At 37.6% G+C, this 17,190-nt stretch overlaps 1 protein-coding gene across 1 annotated transcript in view; it reads left to right on the top strand.

Annotated features, from left to right (window-relative positions):
- The window catches only part of AIDA (axin interactor, dorsalization associated), a 48,647-nt gene continuing 31,486 nt past the window's right edge, over positions 30-17,190 (top strand). Inside the window, exons 1-4 of the mRNA XM_018060188.1 lie at positions 30-316; positions 7,970-8,039; positions 16,091-16,144; positions 16,555-16,609. Coding sequence (XP_017915677.1) covers positions 207-316; positions 7,970-8,039; positions 16,091-16,144; positions 16,555-16,609 — 289 coding nt within the window. The 5' untranslated portion in view covers positions 30-206. The remainder of the gene's footprint in view (positions 317-7,969; positions 8,040-16,090; positions 16,145-16,554; positions 16,610-17,190) is intronic.

Raw genomic sequence — 17,190 nt, 5'->3', positions numbered from 1 at the left:
AGCTTCGGCGGGGCGGCCGCTTCAGAGCCGCAAAGTTTGGCTGTGGCGGCAAATGGGCTTGGGCGGCTCCTTGGCGGGTGGCGGCGGTGGCCGTAGCGGTTCCTCCTGGCCCTGTTAATGTCGGGGCCAGGCCCGGGGAGGATGGCGCCCTAGAGCCCGGCCTTTCCTGGGGGTAGGGGCGGGAGGGGACGGGGTGGGGACCGGCCATGTCGGAGGTGACCCGAAGTCTGCTGCAGCGCTGGGGCGCCAGTTTTAGGAGAGGCGCCGACTTCGACTCTTGGGGCCAGCTGGTGGAGGCGATAGACGAGTATCAGATGTGAGTGACTAACCGCGGGAGCGGGCCAGACCGGCTCCAGTCGGCCGCCTCCCCCCTTCTTTCTGTCGGTGTCTCTCATCACTGTATCTGTAGCCAAGGCTTCTCAGGGTGGGGCCCCGCAGGCACTGGAGTTGAGATCTCACTGGCTCCGGAGACAACGGTCCGCTCTCTGGGGTTTTTCGCCCTCCGCCGGGCCAGTTCCAGTGCAACAGGTAGCCCTTCTTTCCCGGGGCGCCGGCCCATTCAGGCTACTACTGAGTTCCTGGCCACCGTCTCCCGGGTCCCCCGCTCCGCAGTTTCCTTTTCCCCTCTCCTCCTCTCTCACGTTGCCGCCCCTCAGTTTCTCTTTTAGAATCTCTTAGGAATACTTCTGTGTTCTCCGCCCACGTTCCAGGGATGAGTGGCCTTGCTCTGTGTACAGTGCCTTCCTCCTCCCCCGTGTAGGACAGGAGGGAACGGGTGGCGATTGAGGGGAGGGGGTGCCCCCGGGAAGCATAGAGACCGGAGGTCTCATCAGCCGAAAGAAGGGTCCCCTCTCGCGCTCCTTCTCCACCCCTCTTTCTGGGGAGCCTTGTTTTCCCAATTCACCTCGAATCCGTTTCGGTTTCTAGGACTGTTATTTGCTAGGCTGGGTGAGTCCCACCCGCCCCTCGCTCGGTTGCTCTGGGTGGAGTCCGCGCAGGATGTGAACAGAAGAGAGCAAAATGTGAATTAATAGACCACGCACAGGAGCCACCACTCCCTCGTCGGGTCCCTCCTCCTTTTCCTGTGTATAATGTATAGCCGCCGGGTACAAGTGAGCACCAGGTTCTTTGATCTCCCCAAGTCCAGTTTCTTTCCTTTCCTGGTTTCCTCCCCAAACTTCAGGGATGTTTTTAAAATTATAAGGCCAGGTTTGCGTATTATAAAACCTTGCTTGGTTTCTTGCACATTTTACTGAACTGCGTGCTAAAATGCTGTTGTTTGCAAACTGTTGACATTAATTACCTCTTGGTTTAAAGTAAGTTATTTTTTGAAACCATGTGCTAGTAAAACATTTTTTTTCCTTCTCAAACGTCTTTTGGAAAGAATACAGGATTGGTCCTTGAAAGATATAAATCCTGTATTTTTCTACAGGGGTTACTTGTTTTTATCTGACCATTAAGGTAATTTAAATGCGTAAGTGTTTTTAAAGATTTTTTTCTTAATGTGAACCGTTTTGAAAATCTTTATTGAATTTGTTAAAATATTGCTTCTGTTTTGTTTCTTGGCTGCCAGGCATGTGGGGGTCCAGCTCCCCAATCAGGGATTGAACTGGCACCACCTGTATTGGAAGGCGGAAGTTTTAGCCACTGGACCAGAGAAATCCTGCATAGATGTTTTCTATCTCACCTTAACTGACATTGAATTGCCTGCCGTTTTTCAAAAGCCCTGAAAACCACCATGCTTTGGGCCATTTTGCTATGTGTGATAACTTCTGGCTTTTGTTTCACACTTTCACTCGATTTCATTTACTCTTGCAACTGCTCAGAAAGAATATTATTATTCTCATTTTACAAGTGAGGAAACTGAAGCTCAGGTTAATGGAATTACCTGGAGTCACACAACTATAGTACCAAAGTCTGGTGTTTTTTTTTTTTTTAATTTCAAATCCAGTCTGCTCTTCTGTGTAGCGTTTAAGAGATTTTGTTAAACAAATGTTTTGATATGTAAGTGAATTGGAATTATTAGAAGACTTCCTTCATTACCAGAGAATGTATCCTTCCATTCTGTAGCCAATTAGTGAGCACCGGGCATCCTCATTCTATGTTAACTGAACTTGCAGAGCCTGAAATCTAAAGCTGCCTTTTACTTGTGATGGTGGGACCTCGGCAGCTGTTGGCACTCAGCAGCAGACCTTACAATGGAAAGTGAAGAATACCATGTCCAATTGAAGTTACAAAGGAAAATTGAATATGCAAGCTGTTTAGCTGGAATTTCTAAAAACATCTCAGTAAGGGAGTAATAGGCACAGACAAATCTATTGTTGAACCTCAGTGACTAACCTTGAATGTCATGATTCAAAGTAATTCTCAAATTATCATAAAAACCACCAATGTCAAATTTGAATAGAAATGTGTCATAATTGGCTTAAACTTTGTAAACATACAGGCCACATATAAAATGAAGTTGAATTTAAAATTAATATACTCACAAATTTGAAGGCCAGATGTCTTTTTTATTTGAATTATCTGTGAGAAAAGCTGCCGAAAAAGAGATTTGAGAGCCACTAAATGATTTGAAGAAGAATGGACAGGATTTAGGTGCTGACTAGATACTGAGAGGAGGAGGAGGCGTCTGGGAGAACTGGCCTTTCTGATGGGGAAGCCAGCAGTGTTTTTACAACCCTACAATGTACAGGAGTGTGTTCATGGGATGTTGATGTTGAGGGAGGGAATAAGCATGTTTGTACTTATTGTAAGGTAAGAATATCACAGCTTGAACAGTTTCATCACTCAGCAAGTGAGAGCTAAGCATATAGACATGAATAACATTTGATCTCCACCCTCATAGTACTGAGTCTAATGGAGGATTTTAAAACAAATGGGTATTTCTGTCACAAAAGTATGAAAAGAGTTAAGTGCTACCACTCTCCTTGCTGTTTCCTGAAGCCTGCTTCTGCCTTAGTCCATTTGTCCTCTTTCTGGAACACTCCCTGTTGTCTGTTTGGGTTGTTGGATCACCTCCTTCAGGTCTTTGTCCAAATATTGTCTTTCCTGTGAGACCCTCTCTGGCCACCCTATTTAAAACTGCTGGGTTAAAGGGGGGGGGATGGGTGGACTGAATTGGGAGACAGATCGACATGTATACACTGTTTAATACTGTGTATAGAATAGACAGCTAATGAGAACCTACTGTAGAGCTCAGGGAATTCTACTCAGTGCTCTGCAGTGACCTAAGTGGGAAGGAAATTCAAAAGAGAGGATATGTGTAGACATAACAGCTGATTCACTTTGCTGTACATCATAAACTAGCTTAACATTGTAAAGCAAGTATACTCCAATAGAAATTAATTAAATAAAATTGCTCGGTTAAGTCCGCTATCCACTCCCACTCCCTCTTACCTCAGTCTTGCAAATCCAACCCCCTAATCTTGGTTTTTTCCATAGTATTTACCGCCATTTAAAATACAGTATACTTTTTGTATTCATTTGGTTTGTTGTCTCCCTCTCCACTTGGATGTAAGCTCTTTGAGGACAGAAAATAGGGGGAGTTGTCTCTTTTGTTCTCTACTGTATGCTTAGTGTCCTGAGTAGTAGTAGGCTGCTGCTGGGTGTGTGTTAGTCGCTCAGTCGTGACCAACTCTGCAATCCCATGGACTGTGCTCCACCAGGCTCCTCTGTGCATGGAATTCTCCAGGCAAGAATACTGGAGTGGGTTGCCATTTCCTTCTTTTATCTAGATATTATGTAATTGTTGTATTCTAGTGAATGGATTGATTCAGAGAGTATGCTGTGGAAGCATTGAGGAGGTGATGCCACGATACTATTGGAAAATCTAAACAAATTATGTCACAACTAAAATTGCTCCCCCAAATATGCATGGTCAATTAGCAGGTTACCTCTTTCAGCAGCCTTGGGGTGGGTACCTGCCCCCAACTTAGGGTAGAGTGGTATGGACTCTCTTTTCCCTATTTCATAGAAGCAGTCTTAAGCTATTGATCCAGCGCATGGATGCTCAATAAATATTTGTAAAATGAATGGCTGAGTTTGAAGATTGGATAATACCTATTAATCATCTTTACTATGTCTGATATCAGCACCTCTCAAGTTGTGGTCCCAGATCTTTGCTGGTCTGCAAACTGTTATTGGTATGCAGTGAGATAAGTAAAGAAATTGGGATTTAAGATTTAGAAACTTTATTGCAGTTTGACATCTTCATGATAGTTTTTATTTTATTTTATAAAAGCACTAGGCTAGAACAGATTGGGGGGGAGCTCGTCCTTCACTCTAGTTTGAGAAGAACTGTCATAGATTGCTGTGGGACTCTGGGTCACTTGTTTATGTTCGTTAAGTATATTTAAAACTTCCCCTTGAGAATAGTCCTGTATTAACTGTAGGTACCCTTGTAAACTGAGGTTATTCTCTAGAGAAGAACAGTTGGTAGGTTTCTCACCTTTGCTAATAGAATGTCAACTCTTTTACCTGCTCTTCTGATACCTAGAGCATGTGGGTTTTTCCTCAGGGAACAGGTTTATGTCTCATTTTGTCTTAAAATGGTGCAGTCGTTTATGGGTTTGGCTTTTTTGCCTAGGTTTTTAAAAAAGTTTTTTAAAATAACTTTATTGAGGTTTACTTTATCTATAGTGAAAGTCACCATTTTACAATTCAGTGAATTTTTAGTAAATTTACCAAGTTGCACAACCATCACTATAATCAAGTTTTATAGCATTTCATCACCCCACAAAGATCTCTGCACATTTGCAGTCATTCCATATTCCCACTCTAGTCCCAGGGAACTGTTAATCTATATTCTGTCTCTAAAGATGAAATGATCTTTTCTGGACATTTTATGTAAATTAAATCCTGTGATCTGTATGTGGCTCCTTTGATTTAGCATCCTATGTTTGAGTTTCATCCATGTTGTTGCATGTATCAGTCTTTTGTTCCTTGTTACTGGTGAGTAACATTGCTTTGTATGGATATACCATATTTTGTGTATCCATTCACTAATCGATGGACATTTGAATTCTTTCTAGTTTCTTAATACTGCTGTGAACATTTACATGCAAGTCCTTGTGTGCACGTGTATTTTCATTCTTCTTAGGTAGATACCCACGGAGTGGAATTGCTGGCTCATATGGTAAATTTATGTCTAATTTTAAAAAGGAAACTGCCAAATGGTTGATCAAACTGGGTGTACCATTTTACATTTCTACCACCAATATATGACAGTTCCTGTTTATCCACTTTGGCAGCATTTGTTATCATGTGGCTCTCTGATTATAGCCATTCTAGTGCGTATATAGTGTATTTCACTGGTTTAATTTGCCTTTCTGTTAACAACTAATGATTCTGAGCATCTTTTCTTTGATGCTTATTTTCCTTGTAAATCTTGTTTGTAAAATGTCTTCAAACCTTTTGCCTATCTTTCAATTGAGTTGTCTTTTCCCTATTGAGTTAGAAGGGTTTTTTGGTATATTCTGGATGTAAGTCCTTCGTCAGATAGGATATATGATTTGCAAATATTTCCTATAGTCTTTCTTCTGACAGTGACCTGCTTAGGTTAACAGTCACTGTTGGCATATTGTGTGGGCGTGTGTGTGTGTGCTAAGTTGCTTCAATTGTGTCTGATTCTGGGTGACCCTGTGGACTACAGCCCACTAGGCTCCTCTGTCCATGGGATTCTCCAAGCAAATGGAGCTAGTCAAATAAAGAAACTGCCACACTGTAGCTGCCCTGAATTCAGGGATGTACAGTTGACATTGTTAAGTGTAGACTGTGATTCCTAAAGAGAACTATACGTAGATGGTAGACTAGCAAGAATTAGAAAGTAAATGAAGTACTGTATGGGACAAGTATGGCTTTGTCTATTTCTAATTATACTTACTCCTGCTTAAAATCTGCAAACAGTGGGTCTGGGAATGACATTTTAGGAAAAATATTCTGGGATTTCCAGTTTGGGAGGAAAAGAAACAAATGGATGGAAACATTTTAAGTAACATAGTAGAGCTATCCTGGTAAATGTTATGATTTCATGTAGGAGTTTCTTGGGTTATGATGAGAAGAATGTGGACTTTGCATAGACTGAATAGAGGTCATCAAGTGAACTTGATGCCTGATTTTTAAAGATACGATTACATAGAGTAGAACTCACACCTAAGGCTTTTTGGAAACATGGTGAACTTCTTTTGCTGTGGCTTGGTAGGAAATCCAGCACATGCACCTCTTGTGTCCCTGCCTCCGTTCCCCACCTGGGATAGTATAGTATGCTTGGGAATTGTAGTTTCAAATTCTTTAGCCAGTTATAAAATGTTTCACCAAAAAAGTCCTTTTGGTTCTTTGGTTCCCCCACCCCCTGCTGCCCCACACATTTTAAAAATTAAAATAAATATCATATAACATGAGATTTATCACTGTGAGGTTGTACAATTTGGTAGATTTTAGTCTATTCATAGCATCACCACTATCTAATTCCAGAGCATTTCCATCACCCTCATAAGAAACCCTTTACCTGAAATGGGTCACTGCAAGTTCTCTCCTTTCCCAAGCCCCTGACAACCACTAAGCTGCTTTATATCTCTATGGATTTACCCATTCTGGATATTTCATGCAAGTGGAATCAGGTAATACATGATTGTTTACATCTGACTTCTCTCATTTAGTTTAATGTTTCTAAGGTTCATCCATGTTGTAGAATGTATTAGTATTTTATTCTTTATGGTCAAATAATATTCCTTTGAATGTGTGCACCACATTTTGTTTATGTGGGGAATTTGCACTTTTTGGCTATCGTGCAAAATGCTGCTGCTGTGAACATTTATGTACTCTGTGTGTGTGTGTGTGTGTGTGTGTGTGTGTGTGTGTGTGTGTGTGTGTGTGTGTGTGTGTGTGTGTGTGTGTGTGTGAGAACATGTTTTCTGTCCTCTTGGGAATATATATATAGGATTTTGAAACTGCTGGGTTATATGGTAACTCTGAGTTTAACTTTTTGAGGAGCTGCCAAATTGTTTTCCACAATGACTGTACCATTTTACTTTCCTTACTTCAGTGTAAGGATTCTAGTTTCCACATCCTTGACAACACACATTGTAAGTTTTCCCCCCTCTTTTAAAAGTTAAACCCATCCTGGTGGGTGTGTAGTGGTATCTCATTGTGGTTTTGATTTGTATTTCTCTAATGACTAATGATATATTCATGTGCTTATTGGCCACTTTTATATCTTCTTTGGAGAAAATGTCTGTCAGTCAAAGCCTTTACTCATTTTAAAATTTAGTTATTTGTCTTTTTATTGTTTAGCTGTAAGCATCACTCCTTTGGTTTTTGGTATCTCAGAAATAGCTCTGGATCTTTATTGTTGAGCTTAGACTTGTAACACAGATCTGTCCTTGAAAATTCATCCAAGACTAGCTGCTGTTTATAAGTATGATGATAACTGGACAAACAATGATTTCCATGTCTGATCGGTAGGGAATTTTTTTTATTTGCCTTGAAAGATATGTTCAAAAGTATAATTTGATAGAGTATCATCACTTTGTTACAGCTGTAATTTAAACTAGTCTTATCAGCAAATTAATGATAGACTGATAAAATATCTCTGGTCAGTACTATTATTGGTGTTCACTGGAAGTGTTTAAGCTGAATCTGGACAACTGCTGTTGGTTTATTGTAGAAGAAAATCATGTGTACTGAAGAAAGTTGAATTAGATGTCATTTGAAATTCTTTCCAGCTCTGTGATTCTCTTTTTATGGTCTCGAGCTAAAATTTATCCCAGTGAAATGGTTTGAAAAGTATTGTATCTTATTTTCATTGTTACACGAAGTTAGATTCTAATGATAGTGTAGATTTATACTTTGAAAACAGAAGAAAAGTGTTATTGTACTTCACTGTTTTTTAAGATTTAAATTGTTTTACCTTCTACTTGAAATACTTTGCTGTCCTTGCCTTCTAAAGAATGTTTGTTTCTTCTTACAGATTAGCAAGACACCTACAAAAAGAGGCCCAAGCTCAACACAATAATTCTGAATTCACAGAAGAACAAAAGGTACCATAAAATAATCTCTAGATACATCAGATTCCAAGTGAAAAAGGGTCTGTCTTTTGAGTCCATTAAGCAAAAACAAACAACAAAAGCCATTATACTTAAGTACAAAGAATGATACTGATCATGCTTTGCTGATCATTAAGTAATCAGAGATACCACATGATTTACCATGCAGTGAATTTCTCACTTAATGAATTTCTTTTCTCAGCCATTTAGACTTTAACTTTAGTGGAGACCATCCATTCTTTGGTTGGGAGGAGGGGGAACCAGAGACTGGAGTGAGATTGTGAGTAATTGCATCCCGCCTCTTAACTCTGAACTCCCTTAACTCTTTTTCCAGCTCCTCTCAAAACAGACAAAAACCAAACAAGCCACCACTGAAAAAAATTAGTTCAAGAAAAAATTTGGCATGAGTCCGTCAACAAAATAAATGCATAAAGTTTCAAAATGTTTCGAGTATCCTTTCTCCTTGAATTAAAATTTTAATGTGTCAAATTGATTCCCTGTACTGCTAAAGACTGAAAAATGGGATATTTTAAGAAGCTTTACTTTAACAGAATGAGAAGAAATGGGAGGAAACAATCCATATTTTCTCCTAGTTCAAGGGGTCCAATATTAAGTCAGATTTTAATCTCATAGATAATGAAAAAAATTGATGTCAGTTTTCCTCTTATAAAGAAAAGACATTGTGAAAACGATGGCACCTTAATTTGCCTTTTTTTTTTTCCTTAGTTTTCTTTTATCCTTTTTTTGTACAAGGAGTAGGAATGACTCTTTGAACACTTCTTAGGCTTGTACTCATTTGATTCTTCTTTATAATAGTTTGAAAAGAAAAAAATCCCAAAGATTAGGGTCAGTCATATTTCTTACACAGGTTAGTATGTTTGCATTTAAAACTATTTAGAGTCTGTGTTATCTAATGTATCTTTATTTTGTATTTTGAAAAGAAATAGCACTTTAAAAATTTTAAAGTGTAGTTTTCTTTTTTCCTTAATAATTGCTAGTATCGCTGATAGATAGATGGCATTACCAACTCAATGGACATGAGTTTGAGTAAACTCTGGGAGTTGGTGATGGACAGGGAGGCCTGGTGTGCTGCAGTCCATGGGGTTGCAAAGAGTCGGACACGACTGAGCAACTGAACTGACTGATGATAGATTTAGGAGACTTAGGAGTTTAGCCCGGGAAAATAATTAGCTCAGAGGAAATATTTGGTTTGCAAAAGGAAAGGGAAAAGGATTATATGCTTTATCACATCCAAGATTTGTGATATCTGTCTAGGAATGACTAGGATGTGATCTACTGACATTACAGAATTAAGGGTTGAACATCTACATTTTGAAACAATCTCAACTATCTGAATATGTAACTTTAACAGCTAACAATGCATGTTATGAATATGGAATCAAAATGAAAGCTTTGGAAATTAAAAAGTTTGACAGCCATGTTTTAATCACCTGTTTCCCTTAAGTTACTTACATGCCTCATCTCCAAGCAGTATAGGATCTAATATGAACTCAAATATAAAGTGATTTGACCTAAAACATACTACAGTTTTTTTAAAATGTTATGAAGAAATGAGCTTTGGCATATGATGATGATTAGACTAATGAGACAAAATCAGCTTTTTTAAAATTTTCTTTAACTTCCTGAGGCTGAAGCTGGGTGTTTGATAATGCTGTCTGTTTAACTTATAGCTGTTTATAGTGGGTGCCCAGCTGCTCTCTTTTCAGCTTACACAGATCCACCCCCTCCATAAGGCCCTGAAATCTGAAGTGAGAAGACTTGGTCTTGAACCCTGGCTCTGTCTCTGGGCCTTAAATTCCTTGTGTATGAAATGAGGGATAAGATAACCCTAAATGATCTTGAAAACCATCTCTAAATCTTCAAATGACCTCTGCCTTTGAGGTAGTCTGCTCCTCCTCTTTTCCTGGAGACCTTATTTCTGAGGTATTTAGTATTTAAAAACCTGCCTAGGAGGCATATGTGGCTGCCGTTTGTGTCTCCAGAGAGAGCTTGTGCCTGCCTGCCTATTCCTTGGGCTTGGGAGAAGGACCCACCCCCACCCCCCATTACTCTGTACTACATTATGAATATAAGGCAAGTCATTACCTTTAAAAATTTAACTTTCCTTAAAATACAGATAAAACATTCACAGTGGGCAAAAAAGGTCACTTTGACATACAGGCTTTATTTAATGTCACTTAAGGAAAAAGTTCCACAGTTTGTTGTGACTGTGTGGATCACAACAAACTGTGGAACATTCTGAAAGAGATGGGAATACCAGAACACCTGACCTGCCTTCTGAGAAATCTGTATGCAGGTCAAGAAGCAACCATTAGAACTGTACATGGAACAACAGACTGGTTCCAAATTGGGAAGAGAGTACATCAAGCCTTTATATTGTCACCCTGCTTATTTAACTTATATGCAGAGTACATCATGAGAAACGCTGGACTCGATGAAGCACAAGCTAGAATCAAGATTTCCGGGAGAAATATCAATAACCTCAGATACGCAGATGACACCAACCACCCTTACGGCAGAAAGTGAAGAGGAACTGAAAAGCCTCCTGATGAAGAGGAGAGTGAAAAAGTTGGCTTAAAACTCAGCATTCAATAAACGAAGATCAGGGCATCCAGTCCCATCACCTCATGGCAAATAGATGGGGAAACAATAGAAACAGTGGCAGACTTTCTTTTCTTGGGCTCCCAAATCACTGCAGATGGTGACTGCAGCCGTGAAATGAAGACACTTGCCCCTTGGAAGAAAAGCTATGACCAACCTAGACAGCACATTAAAAAGCAGAGACATTACTTTGCTGACAAATGTCCGTTAGGTCAAAGGTGTGGTTTTTCCAATAGTCATGTATGAATGTGAGAGTTGTACTGTAAAGAAAGCTGAGCGCGGAAGAATTGATGCTTTTGAACTGTGGTGTTGGAGAAGACTGTTGAGAGTCCTTGGATTGCCAGGAGATCCAACCAGTGCATCCTAAAGGAAATCAATTCTGAATATTCATTGGAAGGACTGATGTTGAAGCTGAAGCTTCCAATACTTTGGCTACCTGATGTGAAGAAATGTCTCATTGGAATAGACCCTGATGCTGGGAAAGATTGAAGGTTGGAGGAGAATGGGACCACAGAGGATGAGATGGTTGGATGGCATCACCAACTTGATGGACATGAGTTTGAGCAAGCTCCAGGAGTTGGTGATGAACAGGGAAGCCTGGCGTGCTGCAGTCCATAAGGTTTCAGAGTTGGACATGACTGAGCGACTGAACTAACTGAACTGAAGGAAAAAATCAGAGACTCCAAGTTAAAAAATGATTAGAAAACAAAGATTTCCCAGACATTATCTGGAGAATATTGACTCAGAAGAATCGATAGATGTTATATCAACAGAGTTTGTGACTTTCGGGCTTTTAACATGCTAGTGTGCATGTTGGGTTTTTAAAGAGTTTGGGTAATGGAGTATGTCTTAAATTTGTTTGCTTTCGAAAGCCTCCCTCCTCTTCTCTTTATAATATTTCATTGGGTCTAAAGAACATGTTATGGGAAATTTTGAAACCGACTGTTAGGTCTGCAAAATTACTTGAATGCCAGACCTGGCATGTAAGCCAAAGGAGAAGAAACTCGATTGTGTTTCCTTAAAAGAGAAAAACGGAGAATGTTCCTTACGTTAGTCTATGCAAAACTATTGTATATGTTTTCTATTTTGAATTATTCTCTTTGTGCTTTTACTATTTTGAATGTATTTGTAGCAGAGACAGATTTTAGAATTATGCCAACCATTCAACAATTTGTGGAACTTTAAAAGAAGATTTTTTTAAAAACCACCTTAAAGTACTTTATGAAACTTTTTACTGTTGCTCACAGTAAGATTTCAAAACTATTTGATGAATAAATGCTTTGTTAGATCTCAGATTATTGATATTTATTTGTATTAAGATGAGAGGAATTATTTTTTTAGAGAGAAACTTATATACTTCTCGGTATTTATTTTAAATGTGAAGAACTCTAAAGCCATACCACTGATCTCTCTTAACTTGATTAGTTGGTGGTAGAAAATCTTCATATGGATTTTCTATTCATAATCTCAAAGATTTCTGGTGGAAAATCAAGTTTATAATTCTTATTTGATCCTCCCTCATGATCAGTTGACTTAGCTTTCATTTCATTTCTTAATAGTTTTGTCATTATAACAACTGGGTTTAGTCGCCAAAAAATAGCTGCCAAAAGCTTTCATTCCATTAAATTCCCTACTTTGGTGTAGTAGATTTTCTCGTGTAAGTTTCTGGACAGAATAGAACATCCTGTCTCATGATGCTTAGAAAGTTTTTCCCTGTTTTGAATCAGATGAGTGGTGATGAGAATTCCAGCACTATATGCTTGTTTTATATTTTATAGGTCTCCCTTTCCACTGCCTCCTCCCTCACTTCCTTTCTTCTCTGCCTCCCCCCAGCTAGAGGATAGATGATGGGCTGTCTAAATCTAAAAAATTGTCTGGATTGAGACTATGCTCTTTTAACTCTTTGTATTTTTGTAAACTATTTTTTCCTTAATATGTTTTGGCAAAATTACTGTAGTTCTTTAATTGTTAACTGCTTTTTTCCTTTAATAGCTCTTTTGGAGTTAACCATTCCCCTAGCTAATGATAAAGTAAAACAGCCAGTATTCTGAAAATGACATTTTCCACCTATATACCTTGTTAGACATATGCAATTAATTTGAATGAAATGCTAATTATTTAAATCTTTCTAAGATTAAGTTCACTTACCTTGAATGCTTAGTCTTAATGTATATTAGTCAGGATTTATGTTATGTGCTTCTTAATAATTTTTCTGAACTGTTTCTTTCTAAGAAAGCTGGAATAATGACAGTAGCAAGCTACTTGATTTTGACGTCAATAAATGCTACATTTTAAAAGTCATTGCTGTGGCTGAAAAATGATAGTGTTTCGCTCTTTTTTTAATACTGATGTTGGGTGTGGTCCCTTAAAATAGTTATGAATAATGCCTATTGGTATTTTGCCATAGTTTCAATAGACTGTAAAAAACTGTTGCTTCTTCTTAACTTGAAGAAATGTTTACATTTAAAATAGGTTATTAGTGGACTTATAGTTGTTAAAGTAGAATATATTTTACCTGAAATGTTAAAAACATCAAATCAAATGGATTGTATAGTAAAGAAGGAAAAGGAGTTAACTAATGTTTTAAAGACTTACTCACTGATGCATGTCCCTTAATACAGACAGCCCTTTTTCAAAACCATTTTTTTAAAAGAACGTAAGTGTGACCAAATGGTATTAAAATAAGTGTATTGCTTTGTTGTATATATTGCTATTGTGTGGAAGACATTGATGTCCGGGACAAGTTGCTTAACCTCTCTTCGGTTTTCACATCTTATAGATGTGAAATGGTTGTATCTCATGCATAGGATTGTAGTCAGGATTCAATGAATTAATGTGGGTAAATCAACTAGGAGAATCTGACACTTTGTAAGTGCTCAATAGGTTTTAGCCATTACTAACTATATTAAAGTCATTTGCTAGTTTTGTCAGATTTGAGTGGTTTATATGAACACCACTGATTTAGTGATATTAGATTTTATATAAAAAAGATTGTTGCTGACTCCCCTACAGCAGCTCTTTCAGAGGGTAAATAAATCTGTATCTTGAATCCTTTTACAGCAATTATATTAAATATAATATTTAAATATAAAGTTTCAGAATAAAATTTGACATTTTCTAAACTCACATTAAGATTAAAGGAAATTTTAAAGATTGTGGAAACAGTTAAATATTGTTACTAGTTCCTTGACCAAGAGTCATATCTTTTGAGTAGTAGTTTATTTATTTTTGAAAATTTTTTACTGATGTATACTTGATTTACAGTGTTGTGTTAGCTTCTGGTGCACAGCTGAGTGATTCAGTTATACATATATATACATATTCTTTTTTGTTTTCTTTTCCATTATGATTTATTGTATGATAGTGAATACAGTTCCTTGTGCTATACAGTAGGGCTTTATTGTTTATTATAGTACTTTCTGTCTGCTAATCCATGCTCCTAATTTATCGCTTCCCCTTTCCCTTTTGGTAACCATCAGTTTGTTTTCTTTTTCTGTGAGTCTGCTTCTGTTTTATAAATAAGTTCATTTCTGTCATATTTTAGATTCCACATGCAAGTGATATCATAGAGTATTTGCTTTTCTCTTCTGACTTACTTCACTTGGTATGATAATCTCTAGGTCTATACATGTGCTGCAAATGGCATTTCATTCTTTTTTATGGCTGAGTAGTATTCCTGTGTGTGTGTGTGTGTGTGTGTGTGTGTGTGTGTGTGTGTGTGTGTGTGTGTGTGTGTATTCTTTTTTATCCATTCATTGTCAGTGGACATTTATCTACCTTACTTCATGTCTTGGCTATTATAAATAGTGCTGCTGTGAACATTGAGGTGCATGTGTCTTTTCAAATTATAGTTTTCTCTAGATCTGTGTTCAGGGGTGGGATTGCTGGATCATATGGCAACCCTAGTTTTAGTTTTTTAAGGAACCTCTGTGCTGTTTTCCATAGTGGCTGCACCGATTTACATTCCCGCTTGCAGTGTAAGAGGGTTCCCTTTTCTCCGTACCCTCTCTAGCATTTGTTATTTGTAGAATTAGTGTTTTATTTTGTTAATTGCTATCCCAGCTATATAATGGCTGTATGATAATCGCCTAGCACTCACTAGCCTGAGTGCCAGATACCAGGACAATACTTGTTACTCCTCTTTGCTCCTCATTTATCTCCTAAAGAAAATTGGCATAAGAGGAAACCACCAAATCTAATTGACTGAACTTTTGCAGGTCATCAGTATGCGTAGAAAAATATCACTTTTCCCCAGAATATTGTATTGTGAAGGCATTGCACAGAAAGTTAAGAAATATCTTTTTTTAGAAAGATTTCAAAGTCTTGCTTGTCATATTTAGCTACCTGCTCTTGTGCATATTTGTTTTTTGGGTCTCCTCCTTTTCAATTCAACCCTAATCATTCATGTTCTTTTTCTGACTACTGATTACCTGGACAGTTGAAATAGCCTGATCTAATCTTTAGTCTTTTCCCTTCTCTCCTTTACTCTAGGGACACTGTTACCACAACAGTTTTCTCAAAGGGCAAATCTGACAGTCATTCTTCTGTCCAAAAACTATCTGTGTAATTTATTGCTAAAGTAATAACAGATTCATTCCTCAGCTAGTCATAGAAGGTCCCCTTCATAATAACCCCTCCCTCTGCAATCCACACACATTTCACGTTTCAAACCTATTTCCCTATTTTCAGTTTGGGACTTTAGACAACTGAACTATGACGTTTTTCCAAGTTCTTTAGTTTTAGAAATCCTCCCAGTCACTGGGGCTTGATCCCTAATTTTGATTGCTGTCCTATTTCTTCAGGGCATATTAGCATTTACTTTGCTGACACCTGTAAACCAAGTTCCTCTGTTTTATGTTACAGTGATTTTGTATGTGTTTTATATGTTTAACAGAAACATGAGCTTATTAAAGGCAAGGACTATGCCCTGTCATTTATATCTATTTGATAACTCAGATCTGACTATAAAGTTTGCCACCATTTATCACAAGTATTGATTTTGCTTAGCATTGCTGATATATTTAATTGAACAAATGAAGATTGGACTTCAGTCAAAATTAAATTATACCATTGTGCTAACTTTCAGATATTTTGGATTTTAAGTCTTTTAGTTAATATCAGACCTTATGGAGAAGAAGAGAAGGCAAAGCTTGGAGAGATGTTTGAAGTCCTTTTCATTGCCCTTTAAATCATATAGAAAGCTATCATCAAAGCAAATGATTTAAAATTGGTTGTGGCTCATTAGACCAACCAATGGTCTAATGGTCTCATCTCTAGTGTCTGCAAAATGCTAAAAAGAAATAAAATTTAACCTAACTAACTTTTAAAATCATAGATCACTTATCAATAAAATATTAACTCGATTTTTGGCAACTAACGGTTATAATGTATTTGGTATTTATAACTTTTTCTTTTTCCTGCAGAAAACCATAGGCAAAATTGCAACATGCTTGGAATTACGAAGTGCAGCTTTACAGGTAAATAGATTCCCCCCCTCTCAACTTCTTAATATAAGGAAAAGGAATTAGTATGTACTATTGATAAAATGTTAGGCATTCATGTCAAAAGCAGTATAGTCTCAAAAGGATTTTTTAACAATAAGAATTCATGAATTAAACTCCTATTAAAAGATCTATTAGTTCATGTTATATAAACTGTAAAAATAAAAGATATGGCTTCAATTTTTTTCTTCAATATCTTTAGTCAGAATGTTCCCAAAAAACAAAAACTAATTTGGAATTAAAAAAAATTTTTTTAACCTTGAAAGCAAGAGATGGAGTCTTTTATTTTGGCTACTTTTTGAATATTTTGTTAGCCATAATAAAAGGCATCGGGTGCAGTGAAGTCTTTGTATTAAAAATATGTAATTTGCATATTTTAAATTCAGTCCACACAGTCCCAGGAAGAATTTAAACTGGAAGATCTGAAGAAGCTAGAACCAAGTAAGCTTTATTTCATATTTTTTATTGATACTGCTTTAGAAAAATGTTTACACTATTATGGATATTAAGATTATTTAGCAGAGATGCTGGTTTGAGTCTTTTCTGTTACTATCTAATCCTATGTAATTTTTCGTGCTTTTGTAATTCCTATAATATTTTTAGTAATTATTGTCTGGTTCACCTTGTGTGCTCAGTCGTGTCTGACTCTTTGCAACCCCATGGACTGTAACCTACCAGACTCCCCTGTCCATGGAGTTTTCCACACAAGAATACTGGAGTGGGTTGCCATTTCCTATTCCAAGGTATCTTCCCAAACGAGGGATCAAAACTGTATCTCCTGCATTGGCAGGCGGATTCATTACCACTGCTACCTGGGAAGCCCTCTCACCTTCATTACAGAATGAAAAATTATTTGACTCTATGTTGTACCTCACCTATCTGTTTTAGCCTTTGTTTTATTCAGTGTAATAAGACTACTATTTACTAAAGTAGTAATAAAATTACTTTAGTAAACATTTACAGTAGATTCTACTGAGAAGTATAAAGTTATAGTCATTGATGCCTATTTATACTGAATGTCA

The sequence above is a fragment of the Capra hircus genome, chromosome 16, assembly GCF_001704415.2.
Source record: "Capra hircus breed San Clemente chromosome 16, ASM170441v1, whole genome shotgun sequence".
NCBI lineage: Eukaryota > Metazoa > Chordata > Mammalia > Artiodactyla > Bovidae > Capra > Capra hircus.
This window is presented reverse-complemented; position numbering and strand designations above follow the sequence as displayed.